The 13,935-nt window shown below is 33.5% G+C and overlaps 1 protein-coding gene across 10 annotated transcripts in view; it reads left to right on the plus strand.

Moving 5' to 3' along the window:
- LOC106062952 (unconventional myosin-Va-like) overlaps positions 1-13,935 on the plus strand; it is a 99,820-nt gene that overhangs the window by 47,506 nt on the left and 38,379 nt on the right. For 8 of the 10 annotated variants that reach the window (XM_056016983.1, XM_056016981.1, XM_056016988.1 and 5 more), the window contains 10 exons: positions 1,537-1,626; positions 2,744-2,869; positions 3,719-3,817; positions 4,377-4,470; positions 4,968-5,107; positions 6,304-6,420; positions 7,182-7,286; positions 8,182-8,346; positions 9,315-9,482; positions 12,270-12,399. In XM_056016983.1, coding sequence (XP_055872958.1) covers positions 1,537-1,626; positions 2,744-2,869; positions 3,719-3,817; positions 4,377-4,470; positions 4,968-5,107; positions 6,304-6,420; positions 7,182-7,286; positions 8,182-8,346; positions 9,315-9,482; positions 12,270-12,399 — 1,234 coding nt within the window. The remainder of the gene's footprint in view (positions 1-1,536; positions 1,627-2,743; positions 2,870-3,718; positions 3,818-4,376; positions 4,471-4,967; positions 5,108-6,303; positions 6,421-7,181; positions 7,287-8,181; positions 8,347-9,314; positions 9,483-12,269; positions 12,400-13,935) is intronic. The other 2 variants (XM_056016989.1, XM_056016990.1) reach the window with 1 other exon arrangement.

Consider the following 13,935-nt stretch of genomic DNA (forward strand, 5'->3'; position numbering starts at 1 on the left):
TCAGTTTTAATACCCAATAGGCCTACATAAGATACAATCAAGATCTCTTTTATTAAGAATTCATGTTTTTGTTACTAGTAAAGTAAGTTAAGTAAAGGTCCCCTTTCAGACATTGCGATCGATAGGGCAGATGATGTAAAGGGCATCTTTTTCTGTGGCCAACAGTTTACAAGGGTGTCATGTGGCCAGCACAATGACCAACCGCCTTTACTTTTCTCCAACCATTGTCAGGTACCCATTAGAGCTGGGTGGACTCTGAGGCGCCAAAGATCCAGAATTTTAAAATCCTAGTCCTCGCCAGGATTCAAACTTGGGAAGCCAAGCACTTTACTAATCTGCCACTGCTGCTCCATATTTTTTACTAGTGCAGAATTAAATTTTGTTTGTACTTAAAACAAAGAAATGTTAGATAAAATGCTTTTGCCTATTTTGTTAAAAGGGACGAGAGACCACTTAGTTTGCACATGGTTAACATTTTATTTATTTTTTGCATTTATTGAGAACATTTTTAAACTACTTTCAAACTTGTCTTTCATTTTTAATTTAAGCTTGTCAATATTGTAAATGATTGTTTGATTACCTAGGAAGGTTTTTTGAACATTTTAAGTGACTTTTGGGCAGGACAGGCTCATTAATCTTGGCAGGAGAGGCTCATTTATCTTGACAGGACAGGCTTATTAATCTTGGCAGGACAGGCTCATTAATCTTGACAGGACAGGCTCATTAATCTTGGCAGGACAGGCTCATTAATTTTGACAGGACAGGTTCATTAATCTTGGCAGGACAGGCTCATTAATCTAGACAAGACAGGCTCCTTAATCTTGACAGGACAGGCTCATTAATCTTGACAGGACAGGCTCATTAATCTAGACAAGACAGGCTCCTTAATCTTGACAGGACAGGCTCATTAATCTAGACAAGACAGGCTCCTTAATCTTGACAGGACAGGCTCATTAATCTTGACAGGACAGGCTCATTAATCTAGACAAGACAGGCTCCTTAATCTTGACAGGACAGGCTACTTAATCTTGACAAGACAGGCTCATTAATCTAGACAAGACAGGCTCCTTAATCTTGACAGGACAGGCTCATTAATCTTGACAGGACAGGCTCATTAATCTTGGCAGGACGGGCTCATTAATCTTGGCTGGATACCCTCCTAGGATAAGGAAAACGCTGATTTCAAACTTCTACTGCCTTGCAGCTATACTCAAACAAGAGAAATGTTTCTGGAGTTAATCCGTGAGGAAAAATCAGGAGCTGGCGACCCTTAAGCAGCTTACAGCATAAAGTACCACACCCTGGCAGAGCATGTGAGGCCACTGATCCCTAACTGTATCTGCACTTTACGTTCTTTGGATAGATCAGCTGTGTGGAGACATTGCTCCATAGCTAATGCCCAGGCATTCATCTCATTTTTTTTTAGATGATCCATAGTCGTTTTGCAAATGAAGGAGGTTATATAAAGGACGCTTCTCAGATGACATTAAAATATGAAGGTTTTTAAAGTCTCATCATTGTTGTTTGTGTTTGCAGGTGGAGGCCAAGTCAGTGGACCACATCAAACAGGTGAACAAAGGTCTAGAAAACAAGATCATAGAGCTGCAACAGAGGCTGGATGAAAAGGTGAGACCAAAGAAATGTCATTACAATATGAGGTCTTATGAAATATGTCTTCTATTAATTTGTACTTTTACATAGCAAATGAATGTGATTTACTTTTAGGAGATAAGATTGTGATATACTTTAAGAAGATAAGATTGTGATATACTTTAAGAAGATAAGATTGTGATATACTTTAAGAAGATAAGATTGTGATATACTTTAAGAAGATAAGATTGTGATATACTTTAAGAAGATAAGATTGTGATATACTTTAAGAAGATAAGATTGTGATATACTTTAAGAAGATAAGATTGTGATATACTTTAAGAAGATAAGATTGTGATATACTTTAAGAAGATAAGATTGTGATATACTTTAAGAAGATAAGATTGTGATATACTTTAAGAAGATAAGATTGTGATATACTTTAAGAAGATAAGATTGTGCAGATGTAATTTTGGTATGACATAAGGTATTGGTTTTTCCTTTTAGTTGCACCACTGTATGTATCTATCCTTTGGTTAATGGGAATTCATGAGCTGAACACCTAGAGAATTAATAAAAAGGCAGACAACATGAATATCAGTCTCCATTGTTTTTATGTGGAAACAATATTTTCTTTATAAATTGCTAGGGATTTTATTTTATCTATACTAGTTATATAATTGATTTTGGTGTTTCAATGTTAAAATAGTTTGAAATATATCAGTTCTTTTTTTAGAAGTGTTTGGTTTGAATAAATGAATGATTGGTTTAAATTTTGGGTTAGGGAGAGTTTTTGGAGTAAGGCTGATTAATGATTGTAATTTATAGATATAGATATACTAAAGGTGTTTAGTTTTCTTCTGTCTCCTTTGTCAAAAGACAATTTATGTGCTCATATGAATCACTGGTGTATGCAGATTGTATTCACTATAAAGTTGTTCTAAAAATATCTAGGGAGCTAATTAATTCAATGAAAACAAAATAAGTTATTTAGAAATCATACTATCAAAATAAAGATAGTATTTTAAATTCTAAAAGATTAAAACTGTATAGAATGTTTTTTTTGTCTTTAATTTTTGGTGGGTAACACCAGATATTTATGAAGTATAGGATGTTACAGCTGATTAACCATGTCACATATTGCTATTCCCAGGCCAAGATCGCACATCAAGCACAAATGTACGAGGTGGAGATAGTGAAGATGAAAGAAGCCATGAATAAACTAAAGAGTACAGAGGAGGAAGCGAAGTTGTCCTCCAACAAGGTGGTGGACTTGGCCGTAAGTAGATCTTTACCTTAGAGTAGGTGTGTGCTATGTTTGTATGTAAATCTTTACCTTAGAGTAGGTGTGTGCTATGTTTGTATGTAAATCTTTACCAGAGAGTAGGTGTACTATGTTTGTAAGGAGATCTTTACCAGAGAATATCTGTGCTATGTTTGAAAGTAGATTTTTACCAGAGAATATCTGTGCTTTGTAAAGTAGATTTTTACCAGAGAATATCTGTGCTTTGTTTGTAAGTAGATCTTTACCAGAGAATATGTGTGCTCTGTTAAACATGGTTTTATCTTCCGAATTCAGTCTTGTTCACGAGCTCTGATCTCATGTATAGTAACTAGATTAGACTACTGATCTATTGTGGTTGACATTTAGCCTAAGGAGTGAAATTGGTCTGCTTAAATCCAATTTCCACCTAAAAAACACATAGGCCAGGCTGGATGTCTTGTATAGTTGCTTGTATATGTACCAAATGTGACACATTTTCTTAATTGTCATGTGAACTACTGCACTCATCTTTAACCTGGGGACTAAGACAATGCCATATTATTAGATTTGATTTGTAAATATTTATTAAGAAGCTGTTAGTAGTCACTCAGGCGGGGATTTCTGAAGTGTAATGCTTAATCTTACTTTACTTTTATTGTAAGCAATGTAGCCAACATTTGTTAGGTTTGGGGCCTTATGAAGTACAAGACCTTCTTATATCATGGCTTTACTTTTTTTTCCTGTATTTTCTTTTTGGTGTGGTCTAATTTTAATCTTTTAATCCAGTCCAGTATACAAATGTTGCATGTTAAAATACCTACTTGTATTCACAATAAAAAAAAACGTGTTGCTCTAATTGTGCAGGATGAACTAGAAAGGTTGAGAGCGGAGCTGGAGAAAGTCAAGGGAGAGAAGCAAGATTTGATCATGGAGAAAGATATGTTGGTCACACAGCATGACCAGGTAAGCAACTTTCCCAAAACTGAGTTTCAATGGGATAGCTCATTTTATCTAGACATTTCCTGACAGTGTTCATACCAGCTTTAAATATTTTTTTTTGTTGATTTGATAAAAACTTTATAATCATACCTCTATAATAAATAATTTTTATTTTCAATTTAGGGGTGAGAATTAACTGGGAAAAAAGAAAAGCTTTCCATTATTTAGGCCTTTAATTGCTGCCATCATTTCTTTAACATTTTTTGCATGTTCTTATAAATATCACCAAACATTGATATAACAAATATCTATCACCAAACATTTATATAATAAATATCCATCACCAAAAATTTATATAATAAATATCTATCACCAAATATTGATATAATAAATATCCATCACCAAACATTTATATAATAAATATCTATCACCAAATATTTATATAATAAATATCTATCACCAAATATTTATATAATAAATATCCATCACCAAACATTTATATAATAAATATCTATCACCAAATATTGATATAATAAATATCTATTTCCAGACAATGATAATTCCTTTGTTACTTTGTATGTAGGTCATTACAGCTATGGTTGAAGAGAAGATGATATTAAAAGAAGAACTGGATAAGGCACAAAGCACTATCAAGCGTCATGATGAAGAACTGGATGGTATGTTTAGTGATTGCACCTATATATCTTGTGCATACTTCAAACAAATTTCATTTATGGGAAAAGCCACACAGTTTGACAATGCTTAGCTATCTCAAAAAAAAAATGTTTTGCAACCATTCATCAAAAAGATGTCAATTATTATTAAAGACTAAAATAAAGCACTTAAAATGCACTGATGCATGCTCCAAAAATGAAATGTTTTTAAGTGCTAAATACAATTAGAGAGAAAATTATTATATATTTATATTTAGTAAGTAATTTATATTGGAAAGAAAAATTTCTGCATTTTGGTTACGTAGGTTCTATTTTGTTTTTCGTCAATTTCCTTATATTTTGATGGCTTGCTTAGCATTACAAACTGTTCAGAGTAGAAGGAAATAGATACTAATTTTTGTGTGTGAGAAGTGGTGTTGAACTTTCCTTCACCCCTGCTTTCACCACTGCAGTAGATGTGATTCTGTTTGCTGAAGTATGATATATGTCTATGCTCTTAGAATATGTGAGAGAGAAAGTTGCAGCTGCCAACAAGCTGTTGATCCAAGAGTTTGAGTCTGAGAGAGCACATCACCAGAAGCTGGTCAAGGAACATGCCAGGCTTCAACAGAGGCTGGAGAACCTTCACTCAGAGATGCAGGTCAGTCCCACGAATAATGTTTTAAGTATTAAGTCTTTGATCTAGTTTAGAGTGAACAGAATAGGTGAACACGTCCTTCACGATCTGTTGTTACAATAAGGCTATTAAGTGGTTCGGCTAATAAGTAATGGGCTCTATCTGTACTCTTATTTACTATACTATACATACCTTATTTTGTCAAATATAATCTTTGCCCAAATTGAGCTTCATTCCATATTTGTTGGATCTGAAAACGAATCAGTTCTACACATAAGTATTAAGTCTATGATCTACTTACATGTGGACAGAATATGTCATCAAAAGTACTGGTTTTTCATGATCTGTTATTTCCATAAGGTTTTAAAGTGGTTGGGCTAATATTAAGGGGCTTTATTTACTGTATTTTGTACATTGTTATAACAAATATAATCTGTGACCTAATTTAGCTGCAATTATGTTTTGGGGGTTGAAGATCTGAAAACAAAATTAGGTTGTGAGGTTAAGCTGCAGCTGCATGTTGTGCTAACAGTGCGGCGTAATGATGTCCAAAGATGCAACTCCAATGACAAGAGAGCAGAACTAAAACATGTTAACACAATCCAGTTCTTAAGTTAGTCATACAGAACACGTCCCCATCCTATTCAACTCTTCCTACTGAACTATTAGCCACTAAATAACAGTGTCATTGGCATCTTGGAGGAAAGGCTAAGAAAATGGACATGGAGTGTAGAAAGTATGCAATACAACAATGTTCAAACTATCTTATCTTATGATATACAGATGTTATTTTAAAAAGAGAAGATTATGTCCTACACCTACCATAAATGCATCAATAAGACCTGCATGAAAGTTTATTATTAGAACAGAAAAGATTGTAATGTGTTGGTTTTTAAGGTGTCATTTTAAGGAATAATTTTTAAAAAATCCCAACTCTATTAAAAAGTCTGTTATTCTAGAACTGAGCTAAAAATAGTCAGTAGAAAATCATAGTTACAAGAGTACAACAATTTATAGGTTAAAATGTGCAAGTTTCAAAACACTTCCAGAGTATAATAATAGAATGTACCTCAAATAAAAAATATATTAAATAAATGTGCAAGTCAGTCCTGTGAAACATCTTAGAATTTCTAGTTTTAAACTTCATCGTATCTCTTAAGATAACCATTCAAATGTTATCCTGTAAAAATGGACTCACATTTTGAATTCTGATAACACAGGTACTAACCAGCCCAACAAAAGGACACCACAGATCACCTTCGGACATCAGTGCCATCAGTATTGAATCCTACAGCAGCAGTGCAGCTGATAGTGAGAGAAAAGCTGAGGAAGACGAGGTAATGATTGATGTTTTTAATGTTTTAGAAGGCTGAGTATTACAAAATGTAAGCTTTGGCTACCATGATGTTTATTATCTCTGTTTCAGCCTAATTTAGCTGTTGGAACAGTAGCTTTATAGGATTCTCAGTTTGAAGGAAACAAAACTTGTAAAGAATCAAAGAGTATAATATTTTACTGATACCTGGTTTAATTTCCATGGGGGTTTTCATACTAAAAGTTAATCACAGCAATCTTCTCTTTGTTTACACTTTGACCTCTTATGCTCTGTAGGTATAAGTAATCAAAGTTTTGAGATACTTTTTATGCTCTTTAGTTTTAAACAATCAAATTCAGTTAGTGAAAAAAAGAAGAGAAAATGATCTGAAGAAATGTAGTGGCAACAAAATAGAAGCTAAATAAAAATTTAAGAAAATGAAAAGAGGCTGAAAAGATTTGAAAATAAAATAGACAAAAGTGAACAATGTCAAGGATGCCATAGTGAAAGATAGCTGTTGCCAACTCAATTAAAAAAAACGTTTTGCTACAAATGAAAGAGATTTAGAAATTTAATTCTGCAGTGCTCAAAAGTGCATAGAGATGTTTGCTCAAATATTTTGCATAGCAGTAGTTTGTATTCTGTACTTCTGATACACCAACAAACTTGCTATTCAAGGATTTGCTTCCTAGCATGAAAATCTCTAACTCTAATTTGTTTTTACATGGTGAGAATTTGTGAACAGAATGATGTGCAAAGACAATATGCTTCCTTCTTTGACAGGATCAAGGTTATGACACAACAGCCAGAAAGCATGAGGTCAAGAAGTTGGGCAACTTGAGGGCACCTGAGCCACCCTCTGGAGACATAGGAGACAAAGAAGAGAAGGTAAACTGAATGTGTAGCAATAGAAAAGGTGATCTGGAAGAAAGAACTTGTTTCACTTTGGTTAAGGTGGGGAAGAAAAAGTTGAAAACATTAAGGGAAGGACAAACGGTGTCTTTAGGAGCTTGGTGGCTGAGTGGTGAAGTGCTTTGCTTCCAAACTAAGAGGTCCCAGGTTTGAATCTCTATGAAGACAAATTTTTAATTTCGGGATTCTTAGGACACCCCAGATTCCCCCCCCCCTCCCCAACTCTAATGGGTACTTAACTTGAGTTGTGGAAAGTTAAGGCTGTTGTTCATTGTGCTGACCCCATAGCACCCTTGTTAACCATTGGTTTAGGGCTTCGGATTAGGCTTAGGGTTAGAGTTTAGGTTAGGGGTTACAGTAGGGGTAGGGCTTAGTGTCAGGGTTATCTAAGTAATTTGCACATAAATCCTTTTTTTTTTTTTTTTACTTAAATGAGTGCCTAGTAGGTAATGCTCAAGTTACCTAAGTAATGAGAAAAACAAATCAATTTTCAGCACATTATAAAATTACCCAAGTAAATCTGCACAATGCATAAGTTATGGAACTTTTGCACTTTAACAGTAACATATATGTAGGACACTGTCCCTTCTTTTACTTTTGATACTTCAAAGATTCTGAAAAAACAAGATTTTTCATTTTTCTATAAAATTGACATTTTTGAAATTTTGTGATGGCCTCATATTTTTTATTTTTTTTTTACAAAAGAATATTTATAAATATGTATAGAAAACTGGTAGTAATTATTTATTGGTAGCTATAAAGCTTGACAGGTGTATGACACAAAATTCTTGTAAAACAATTTTCTGTATTAGAATACTACAATTGTAAGTAATAATTGTTTCATAGACTCACTGTTTTTGTGCACTTGTAGAAAGCTCCAGCAGAAGCTGTGGACATTGGCCTGGTCCTGAAGCTCCAGAACAAGGTGAAAGATTTAGAGAGGGAGAAGAAGCAGCTGATGGAGAAGATTGAAAGCATGGAGGAGGACACATCAAGGGGGACCATCATCACAGACTCTGCTTTTGATGCACTCAAGGTAACTGTCTGAAAAGCTCAAATTGAGCCACCTTTTTTAAATAAGATCTTTTTAATCATAAAAACAGATGGATAACTATAACAATGGCACACGATCTAATGATAATATGGTAGAAGTGGGGCCTGACAGAGAGGCGTAGCAAGAAGTGAGACCTCCTATGACTTGTGAAACAGATTGACAAATTTGAATAGGAAAAAAATGAAACAGGAGCTCCGATGTAGACTGATGTTCTTTGACATAAACAAGGACACTTTGAGTTGTACCAATATTTATTTGCACCCCTTAAAATTAAATGCTCATATACAAAGATTCAAAGAGACTATGTCTCAATTTTGTGGTGACCATCAAGATTTGAAGAATCTTTCAAATTTGAATGACTTTCATAGAAGTGATGTCACTACATTTATTCTAGTCTGATAATAATTAAAAAATACAACACAGAAGAAGCTCATATTTTAATATTTTCTGATTCTTGGTATACCCCTTATCCTCTCTGAAACTATGTACTTAATGATGGCCATGTCACAGTTCCTAAGTTTATGTTTAGACTTTTTATACTTAATATTTATATATCTAAGCACAAGACAGCTTTTGGCAGTTTCTAACCAAAAATACAACTTCAAAGCGTTCAAAAAAAAAAGCTAAATAATAATAAAAAAAAGAGATGCAAAAATGTAAAGCAACATTCTAATACATAAATAAAACTGCTTTGCCCTTTCCATTCTGTCTTCCAGTGCATGTTTTCCAAAGTCTGATTTTCTTTGTCTTTAAACTTTAAAACACCATCGCTATGCATTTAACATTGCAACACTGCTGTCTCGGAGTTGAAGAGCTGGGAGAATGAATTCAAATAGCCATTGTTTCTTGTACAGTTTTTGTTTGAATCCATGGCTTCTTTGTGTCTGCATGTTTGTTGTCAAGAGTTCTCTCTCTTTTATGCCTCTGTGTGTTTGTGTGAAAAACAACAGCAAGAACTGGTCAGCTCTGAGGAAGTCGGCATTGTCATCAAGCTCCAAAAGAGAGTGAGGGAGCTGGAGGCTGTCAAGAAGAAGCTGACCCGGGAGCTGGACCAGCGAGAGGATGATAAGTCTGACCGCCCAGCGACGTGGACTGAAGATGCTTTTGAAAGTTTAAAGGTTGTTGAAGTTTACCTGTTATCTTGGTGTCTCTTTGGCTTGGCGCTACTAACATAACTATCGCTTCTGCAACTAGCACATATTCTTTTCTATTTAGTTGACTACAGATAATATGAGCTATTAACACAAATATTGTTTGCACAGCTAGCTTATATATTTCTTTGTTGTTGCCTTTTTTAACTGGTGAACTATTATTCATAAAAATATTTATATTCATTTTCTTTCCTGTACAAGATCTTTTTTTTTTCCTACTGTTGTCAGATTTTTTTCCTTTTTCAATCATTTTTGTGTACTTTTAATAAAAAGATAACCATTTGGGATTGATATTTTTTGGACCTTAGGAATGCACAAAATTTTGTGTGTGTGTGTAGACCTATTTAATGGGTGTGTGTCTGTGTATGGGTATATATTAACAAGATCCTATTGCCTAGTTTAGCACTAATCTTGTATCAATATCAATAAATAAATTCTCCTTAAATATGCTTATTGTTGGAAACATAGTTGAGACTCTGATGGCTTGGGTTACCATATGTCCTGTAAAAGGAAAACCTCTCATTTGCGACCTTGTCCTCCTACTGACAATCATTGGTCTAAAGAGCAAAAATGTCTGGCTTTCATTCTCTTGTTGTTTTTTTTTCAATTACATATATATATATATATATTACTGTTGACTCTTGCTATTCTGACACTTCACTATTGATGTTTTTAGGATCAGACTTCAATTAAGGGGTAATAAAAGCAAAAGCCATATTGTAAGCTTCTCTGCTGTCTTTTGATTGAAACAATAAAATCATAAAAAGCAGAAATAATTTAAGTTTTTGATACATTCCTTTATTTTTCAAAGCTTTTCAGAAGCAACTTGTTACTCAGAGCTCTTCAAGTTGTGAGCTTTGTTACTTTGTATTCCTGGACATAATGTTCACATTGAAAGAGCACTTACACTGATGAACACACACAGTGGACAAAAAAAGATGTATTTCCTCAAATCATGGTGTTCTGTGCATATATTTGCGCTAATATGTACCGTGAAATGTCCATTCGTCTGTGAAATATGATAAAATTAAGTATTTTTACAGCCTTTGATTTTCAGTTTTGATAAATGTTCTTCTTTGTAAGATTTTGTCCTTCTCTGGACTTGTTGTTGTCTGGTAACCCTACTAATGGCTAAGTGTTTGAGCATCTGACTTGAAAGTACTATTTTTCAAACCCTGGTATAGTGTGTTGCTCAGTATATCTGGATGTTCCCAAGACCATTCAAGTATATTGGCTATCTGAAATATCTGATTGATATATATATCTATATATTACTTATTATGAAAGCTCTGGCCATGACGTGTGAAACTCTAGGCTATATAATCTCAGTTGGTTGTTCTTATTTATCATTAAACTTTTCTTAAACAATTTTGGTTATGGAATTTAAAAAAAAATTTCTTTGACTTTACGTTTTACACTCTTATATGTAAGGTTTATCACACAACAATTTCTCTATTTTCTACAATATTTACTACAATATTTATTAATTTATTATTCTAGCTAGCTAAATTGATTAATTTGGTTTTCAAAATCATTTTCAATTCAGACAAAGTAGGAAACTTACAGCTAGCTATTTCAAAGTTTATCTTTAGTCTCAGGGTAAATAATTTTGAAAAAGATCATCAGTTATGTCCCATCAGCCTCAAGCACCTTCTGAGGTCATGGTATAAAAGTTAAGTAACGTAACATATAAATACCATTGATTTCAAGACATTGGTTTGAATGAAGTTTGACTGTACAAGTTGCTTCCTTTACCCAATGTTTTTGGCAGTGTCATTTAAGGCTATGCTGTTTTTTTGTATAAAAAAAATAATGAGAAACACATAAAATGATAAGATCTGTATTTTAAATAAAATCTTTTTGTTTTCAGTTGATTTAATACATTGATCAGCATATATTAACAACTAGGACTTGCCATTTTTTTTTTCTTATTTATTGCTTTCATTTCTAGGTGAATATGAGATTAAGCACATTAATAAATTAAATATTAATGTTTTTATTTTTTGTAAATTATGGTTTGTATTGCTAGATTAATTTTGTAAATTTATAATAATAATTGTTTAGAAAATCTTTTACAATGTGTGACTAGTTATAAAATTATTTGAGTTACTAAAGCCCTGACTTTTGTTACTTTTCATGTTTTCACTTATTTCATATATAGCTCTTTTTTTTTTAATGTGATCATAAAATTATGTGCCCAAATTAGCCTCAAAAACTTAAGACTTTTATATAACAATGTAAATGCCTAATTAGCATAAGTGATAAGAGAGTATAATTTTCTTTTTAAAGACTGTCTATATTTTAAGGTATTTTAAGACTAGATACCAATAGCCAATACTGAACAGTTCAAAAATTAATATAATATTTTTCTAACATATTTTATTTAGTTTATATAGTAAAATTAAAAAAAGGAGATTTCACTCAAATCCAAAATATTTATGTTACAAATTAACTGAGGGAAAAAATATTTTCACTGTATGACACCTGGATTTGAAAAAAAATTTTTTTGAGAAGTTGATAGCCCAGCTCTTTTTTCACACTATTTTTCCACACTTTATAAAAAATGCATATTTTTTCTTTAATTTGTATTTGAATACCTCCATAACTGATTTCTGTTGTTTTTTTCAACAATAATGCGGACTAACCTTATCTTACTGATTTTCAGTTGATCCATCTAGTCTGTTAGTTCACTGTAAGCAAAAAAAAAAATGTTACTAATGCATTTCTAAAGATTGTATTGTTCTATCTCCACAGATGCAGGACTTACAGAATGACAACGACAAGCTGAAACGAGAAGTGAGCAAACTGATGAAGTCTATCGCTGAGTCTGTGCCCATGGAGAACACAAAGAAGAGCAACTCCAAAGCTGGCCAGGAGTTTTTTGGTGAGTTTTGACTTGAACTTCATCAGGCATATTGTTTGTGGTATTTTTTTGTGGTTTTTACTGAGCTTACTAACTTTAGAGGCACTAGAACTAGATGTGTATATATTGTAATGGATCTAATCTAATACATGCCAAAAAAAATAAATATTTAGTTTAATTTATGTCGGTCAAATACTTAAACTTGGAGGCGCAGTGGCTGAGTGATAAAGCACTTGGCTTCCGTACCAAAGGGGTCCCAGATTCAAATCCTGTAGAAGACTGGGATTTCTTATTACGGGATCTTTAGGACGCCTCTGAGTCCACCCAGCTCCAACTGGTACTTGACATTAGTTAGGGAAAAGTAAAGGCGGTTGGTCATTGTACTGGCCACATGACATCCTTTTTAACCATGGGATACATAAACAGAAAACATTATCTGCCCCATAGATTGCAAGGTCTGAAAGGGGGAACTTTATTTTTAAATACTTAAACTAACTTTCCATTATCATATTTAACATAAAAAAAAGTGGGAATGTGTTAGCGACGTTGAAAATAAAAGTAATATTCTATTTGGCTGTTATCATCTCACCACATCAACAGTAAAATTCCCCTTTCAGACCTTGTGGTCTGAGGCTCCAGAAGATCCCGAAGTTGAAAATCCCAATATTCACCAGGATTCGAACCCAAAGACCCCGGTTCGGAAGCAAAGCGCTTTACCGCTCAGCCTCCGGGCCTTCTTATCAACGCACATTATAGCATATTAGTGTTTCCAAGTCCTAGCAAGCTACAGGGACAGTGCAGTTCACAAAGGAGTCCTAAAGAACAATATTTTTTTTGTTGTCCTCATCTCATGTCAGATACTCCAAGACCCTGAGTTCAACAGCGAATGGCTTCACTTTTGTGCCAACGCTTTATTTTAGGTTGTTTAGAACTAGCAAAGTCATGTACACATTGTCAATTGAGTTAGCCTCAAATAAAATCACTTTTATCTGTAGAGGGAGAAGTTCTTTGTGGAACTTTTCTGAATAACTGCCAAATGAGCAACCAAAGTATTGTGCATGAGTAGGTTGTCATGTGATTTGTTTCATTTCATCAATCAGACCCTACTTCTGAGTCCAGTGAAGCAGAGGAAGAAGGTATAGTCTTCTCCACCCAGCATGATCTCAACATTTCTGTTGATCATAAAGAAAATTCTTTCTTATTTATTCATGTTTGAACTCTTTTATGTCATTCACTTGTTTCTTTGTTCATTAGTTTCAAATTTTTTTTCAAAAACTAGGAATTTCTCCCTGACTGAATTGTTTTGCAAACAAATCTTAGAGTCTAGATTTGTTTTATGCTTTTCATTTAGTCTTTCTTTTGACTTCATGTTCTAACAATTCTTTTTTTTTTTTTTTGAAGAATTCTAATATTTCTTTTAGACCTTAACTTAGATTTTGATTTGTTGAAGACTGTGTTTCTCTTGTTCACTCAGCATGCTCTCTGTTTCCCTTTGTTTCAATGAATCCAGAAAGAAGTGAAACTATGGATTACAAAGTACTGTCTAAAACTAGTAGG

This window comes from Biomphalaria glabrata, chromosome 18, assembly GCF_947242115.1.
Source record: "Biomphalaria glabrata chromosome 18, xgBioGlab47.1, whole genome shotgun sequence".
Classification (NCBI taxonomy): Eukaryota; Metazoa; Mollusca; class Gastropoda; family Planorbidae; genus Biomphalaria; species Biomphalaria glabrata.